This window comes from Oryza brachyantha, chromosome 11, assembly GCF_000231095.2.
Source record: "Oryza brachyantha chromosome 11, ObraRS2, whole genome shotgun sequence".
Classification (NCBI taxonomy): domain Eukaryota; kingdom Viridiplantae; phylum Streptophyta; class Magnoliopsida; order Poales; family Poaceae; genus Oryza; species Oryza brachyantha.
In genome coordinates this window covers 5390852-5396893 of record NC_023173.2, presented here as the reverse complement: position 1 = coordinate 5396893, position 6042 = coordinate 5390852, and the positions used below count along the sequence as shown (strand labels likewise).

General features: G+C 37.7%; 1 protein-coding gene across 2 annotated transcripts; it reads left to right on the top strand.

Annotated features, from left to right (window-relative positions):
• Window positions 1-4856, top strand: LOC102711474 (ankyrin repeat-containing protein At5g02620-like). Of its 2 annotated transcripts, none has more exons than XM_015842314.2 (4): window positions 1-82; window positions 808-1496; window positions 1736-2280; window positions 4172-4856. In XM_015842314.2, exons 2-4 carry the CDS (start codon window positions 836-838, stop codon window positions 4769-4771), a joined length of 1806 nt encoding a protein of 601 aa, XP_015697800.1. In that variant the 5' UTR covers window positions 1-82; window positions 808-835; the 3' UTR covers window positions 4772-4856. The 2 variants fall into 2 exon arrangements, with proteins under 2 accessions (XP_015697800.1, XP_006662861.1); XM_006662798.2 differs by lacking the exon at window positions 1-82 and adding an exon at window positions 120-143.
• Window positions 4857-6042: the final 1186 nt, after the last annotated feature.

Sequence of the window (6042 nt, the reverse complement as noted above, 5' to 3'; positions counted from 1 at the left end):
TGCTGCTGCTGCCCGCTCCTGCTGTTGCTGGCTGTTGGTGCTGCTGCGGTTGCTGGAATGGACAGCTACATTGCTAATTTGAGTATGTTGCATATTAATTTAATTTGTAGGTGAATAAATGGACAGCTACATTGCTAATTTGAGTATGTTGCATATTAATTTGATTTGTAGGTGAAGAAATGGATAGCTACGTTGGTTTGTTGGGTTCAAATGTAGTTGGATAGTTGGTTGGGGTAGTTGCAACATATTAGTAAAGTAAATATGAATGATGTATTATGGATGATCTTTTGAAGTGTAAGGGGATATGAACGGAGAATCTTTTTTGAATGGTCCTCTGAATAGCCATATAGATGACCATAAGTAGATAAGTTGTTGGTTTATTCTAAGTTTGGTAATATAAAATTAATGGGGAGATTTGTAAAAATGGGTCTTCAAACATGTGGTGTTTGTAAAAATGGGTCTCTAAGTGTATGACATGTGGCTCTATCTGTGTCTATGAAATGTAGGCCTAGGGGAAAATCTACGAAACACCACGATTGTAGACCTATTTTTCTATTTTTTTCAAAATTTAACGGAATTAACTGTTCACAACCTTTAAACACAGCGCTCAACTTTAGAGGCAATAAATGTGGATCTTTCCCAACAGTAATAGTAATGATATATCCTTAGTTATATGTAACAAATTAGAGAGGTTCTAAGATGCTTCAGAGGTATCGAGAGATACCATAATTTTTAGCATTAATTTCAATGTATTCTCAAGTACCATATAAATCTTATCAAATTAATGAGCTGGAATTTTTTGTACAGTTTATTCATCTTCACGCAAGACAATAAAATGGCTAAAAGCAAAGTTGGTGAAAGCATGGATGCAGGGGAGCCATCAAAGCATGCACCAGTTGATCATCAGGGGAAGCCACTGATGGAACAAAAGCTCCTGAAAGCAGCTACGCTTGGTTCATTTCAAGAATCAGATGGTACAACAAAGGTAAAGGGCTCTCTAAACAGAAGCATGCTGCTTGGAAGAACAGCACAGGGGAACACCTGCCTTCACATATCTTCCATGCATGGCTATGAGAGATTCTGCAGTCATGTGCTGGAGCTAGACGACTCACTGCTTGCTGCTGTCAACTCCCATGGGGAAACACCCCTGCTGATCGCCATTACCAGTGGACACCCCTCTTTGGCCTCTTTTTTTCTCAGTCGCTGCAATATTAATCCAGGGCTCAGTGGTTCAATCTTGACACAGGATTGTAATGGATGTAATGCACTGCACCATGCTATTCGCAGTGGCTACAGGGACCTTGCTCTGGAGTTGATAAATGCTCAGCCTGACTTGTCCAAAGGTGTAAACATATTCAAGGAGTCCCCCATGTACCTGGCGTTAACAAAAGGTTTTGAGGATGTTTTTCACAAATTGTTTGCGATTCCGGATTCAGCTGATTCAGGAACCTACAGCTACAATGTTCTCCATGCTGCTGTGAAAAATGGGAACCCAGGTAAGAAGTGCGCTAAGTTTACGTGGAAAACTCCTCGAGGGTTGACAGGAAAAAGATTAATTATAACTTAATGGTACATAATTACATGTGCAAAGATGACTCATATTTATGTACACGTATTGGAGTAGAACTAATATATATTTATCTCTTTGAGTCATTATCCAACACTCTTAATTTAGATTATCTTAGAGCTAATATATAATATGATTTGGTTGGTAATTAAGAACTGATCCTTTCAGATGTTGCTAAGGAAATCGTGGAGTCCCGTGAATGGCTGGCCAGACAAGCAGACGAGACTGGGAATACTCCAGTGCATATGGCCATTCGCTGGGGCAACCACAAAATGCTACGAGTATTGCTGGAACAGGATTGGACTTTAGGTTATCTATGGAAAATTAACAAGAAAGGAGAAACCGAACCACTTCTTGTTTGTGCCGCATATCAAGGCCATGTGAATGCCGCTGAAGTGCTTCTCGAGCATTGTCCAGACGCTCCTTATTGCAGAGAAGATGGCTGGACATGTCTTCATGAAGCTATAAGATTTGGTCATCTAGAGTTTGTTAAATTTATCCTGAGGCATCCGCAGCTTGGAAAACTAATTAACATGCGAGATGAAAAAGGAAAGACGGCTCTGCATCACGCAGTCTGTGCGTGCAATCCCAAGATCGTGGCTGCTCTCCTTCGCAAACGCACGCGCATAGACTACACAATGCTTGACAAACAACGTGATCCAGCCATCTGGGAACTAAAGGAGGTCATCAAGCAAGCCAAGACTTTAAACTGGGTATGTATGCTATCGATATGATATAATTAATCATCTAAATGATTAAAAAAAACTATTTGGTACCACATGCCTCGATCCATGTAATTTTATAGGATGTACATATTTTCAAAGAGTCTTCGGGGTTAATCATTTGGCTTTTTTAGGAAAAAAAATCAAATGGCATATTTGCAAACGAAAAATAATTTTCCATAAAACTTCTATATGTGTGTTCTTGGCTGTCTAAAATCAAATGTTAAAAATAAACTATGATAAAAAAACCCATAAAATTAATTTTAAATTTAAGGTTAAAAATTTAAATTTTGGCTTATAAGTATGAGCAGAAGCGAAAAGATGAGAATGTTCAATATTACGCTTTGACCATTGGTTGCACATAAAATATAATGTTAATTAATAGCTATAACACCAACATTCCATACACTATTAGTATGTGAATTTTATACACAAGATTTTTGTATACATAATTTGATTTGTTGTCGGTCGATCAATCTAGGGAGGGAATAGAATTAATATAAAACTAGTCGCCAACCCGTGCGTTGCACGGATTGTTGTTGCTACAGTTGGTGGTGGCACGATATGCTGATTAGTTTTGAAACACATAGGGCCTTAGACTAAGCATTAACTCATTAATTATGAATTTTTGATTTCCAGAATTAAATTTAGAAAATGCTATATTGGTAGTCCAAGATGGACAGCTCTATATATATTTTGTTTTTAATGCTGGATTTATGAATCAAATTATATGTCTGAGTAATTTTAAAAAATAAAGTGCTAAGTTAAGAGCAACAACGTGAATAACTTCAGATTTATTAATTTAAAATATTAGAAAAAACTAAATCGTCCACGATACCCCCCACACATTTTATTGAACACAAACTCTTAATATGATCTAAGATAATAAAATTATAATCCAACTAATGAAGGCTAACTCTTTTTTGGAGTTTTCTACATTTGTATGTTCGACATGCTAATATTGATGGTGATATTATAAATATAGGAATTTTATAATCTTGTTTTAGAATTTAAATTATCTTAGAGTGTCAATTTTAGTATTTTTATTAACCCACATGCTAGTTGGGCAGTATACCAAACAGCTCATTAAATAGAAAAACAATCAACAAATTTTTAAAATGCTAAAAGATATGGTATAGTCCCACGTCTAGATCGAAGGCAGGCTTCATGGGCTTTCAAATGATTAGTTGGCCCACGACGTCAAATCACTAGATTTACGGTGCAGATTTTATAATACATCTAATCGATGGTCAGATTTTTCTGGTTAACGTGAGGCCTCAAAGAAAGTGCCCAATTAATATAGGTATAGATTTGGTGCTATTTATTTTTTTTGGGCGTGCTGAGGCTGTTATATATTTCTATTTCCAACACAAACAAACCATTATATATGCATGTAACATAGAGTCCTCCATTTACATGGTAATCGAGTTGAGGGTGCATTGCTCAATTTACCCCTGTTCAAATCCTTTTCCATTCGACCCTATTTGGCTTGGGAAAACTTGAAGAAATGTTTACAATTCCTATTTTACATGAATTACAAGCAACAGCTATTAGAATGGGATTTTAACCTTTTTTTATCTGTCATGTGGAAACGACAAAATAGATGGTTTTGTGACTCGCATGTCTATCTTTGTGTAAGTGACTACGTGGGAATCGTAACTAGTTTTTTAATTATCTTGGGATCTTCTATCATATAGATGATGGTCCTTAGATAGATCCATTAATTATGGACAGTTCCCTATATACGGTTCATAGTATTGATAAGGGTCTTTGTCTCTGTGGTACACATAATTTATATCAACAAATGTGCATGGATGGAACCAAAACTGAGCTTCGATCGTTAATATATTGTGAGATTCATTATTCCATTTGATCCATGCAGAGTGAAGTTTCTATGCTTATATTGGAAGCTGATCCTGGATGTAAGTCCACAATTGCTAACCTACATAAGAAAGCCAAACGAGAAGTAACTAAAGCTGCAAGGAACAATGCAAAGGATCTAACCAAAATGTACACAAACAACACTTCGGTAGTGGCTATCCTAATTGCATCAATTACCTTTGCTGCTGCATTCACCTTACCTGGTGGATACAGCTCTACTTCTGGAAGTGAAGGGCTTCCTATCATGGCAAGAAAAATTGCATTCAAAGCATTTTTGGTCTCTGACACCTTAGCTATGTTATCCTCACTTTCTGTTGCCTTCATATGTGTCTTGGCAAGATGGGAGGATCTTGAATTCTTGCTTTATTATAGATCCACCACTAAGAAACTTATGTGGTTTGCATACATGACAACAGCTGTGGCATTTGCAACGGGTTTATACACAGTGCTGGCCGCTCAGCTTATGTGGTTTGCTATTGGAATTTGCGTTCTGTCAGTTTTAATGCCCATTCTTACTAAGGTGCTTGGTGAATGGCCCATTTTGAAACTTCGAATCCAGTTTGGACCTTCTTCTGTGCCTGAATCCTTTGATATGGTCTGAAAACATCAATTTGTGCACTCTTTTGTATCTGTTTTCTACTATTATCTTTTGAATGAATAAATGTGGACTCTTTTTTATTGTTTTGACTGGTCATGATATTCTTGAATCTTGTCTAAAAAACCAAACTGTATGATTGGGCATTACTTATGTGTTGAGCGATGTCAATGAATAGTTCATATACGTCTTTCTGTCTACATTTTGGATTCCTAAAAGTTGATTTTGCTCGCCAATAACAAGGTAGGAAGTTTCAAGGACATAAGAAATGATGGAAAAACACAAATTATAAACTAATAAAACTAGTCATCAATTAGTACGTTGCGTGGACTATACTCAGCCTCACAATTAAGAGGATAATACCACTACCTTCTGTTCCTAAGATTGCCAAGTGATCATGCTTTCACCAAGTGCAAAACACATACCAGTTGTACTCTTCCTATCATCAAGATCACCTCCCATGTCACTATCACCTGAAGCCATTTGACAATGGCCTCTCATCCTTCTTCCTGGCATACTAGCATCCCCAACAAATGCTTTACAACAGCCAGGTGGCCAGGAGTTGGTTTCTCCATGAATCGACTCTAGGTACCCAACCGAGTAGGCTAGAGCAGGCCTAGTATTAACCAAGTACCTTAAGCTCCCCATTAAACTTCTGTTCTCAGCCACATCCACCGTATCACCATGACTTTCATTACTCAGTTTTAACCGAGCTTCCATGGGAACATGACATGGGTTACACCCATCCATCTTGCTTTTAATCAAGATATTCTGAGATATGTAGGCTGACACAAGCTAATTCTCGATGAACTCTGCTGAACTTGCATTAATCCAAGGTAAAAGCTCAGCAGTTCTAAATCACTCATACTGAACTCCTCCTTCCTCAAGCACAGAGCTTGTGATGACTAAATCATCCACATACACTCCAACTAGCAGCATTGTCTCACTAGGAACTCTCTTGTATACTACATGTTCTAAAGAACTTCTGATAAAACCTCTCTTCATCAATGTACAGTCCAGTATAGTATTCCATGCTCAGGGGTGCCTGTCGGAGACCATATAATGTCTTGTGTAATTTTAGAACCTTGGGTTCTTGTACAGCAACCTCAAATCCTGGTGGCTGGGGATTAGGCTTCCCAGCCCTTAAGGTGCGACCCTATGGGTTCACGCACATATAGTCATGACCCAAGTACTCCTACTTGGCCCAATAGTTAATAACAGCCTCTAGCAAGATGTGTCAACTCGTATGCGCAAGCTATTTTCTTTGTCTCATGATA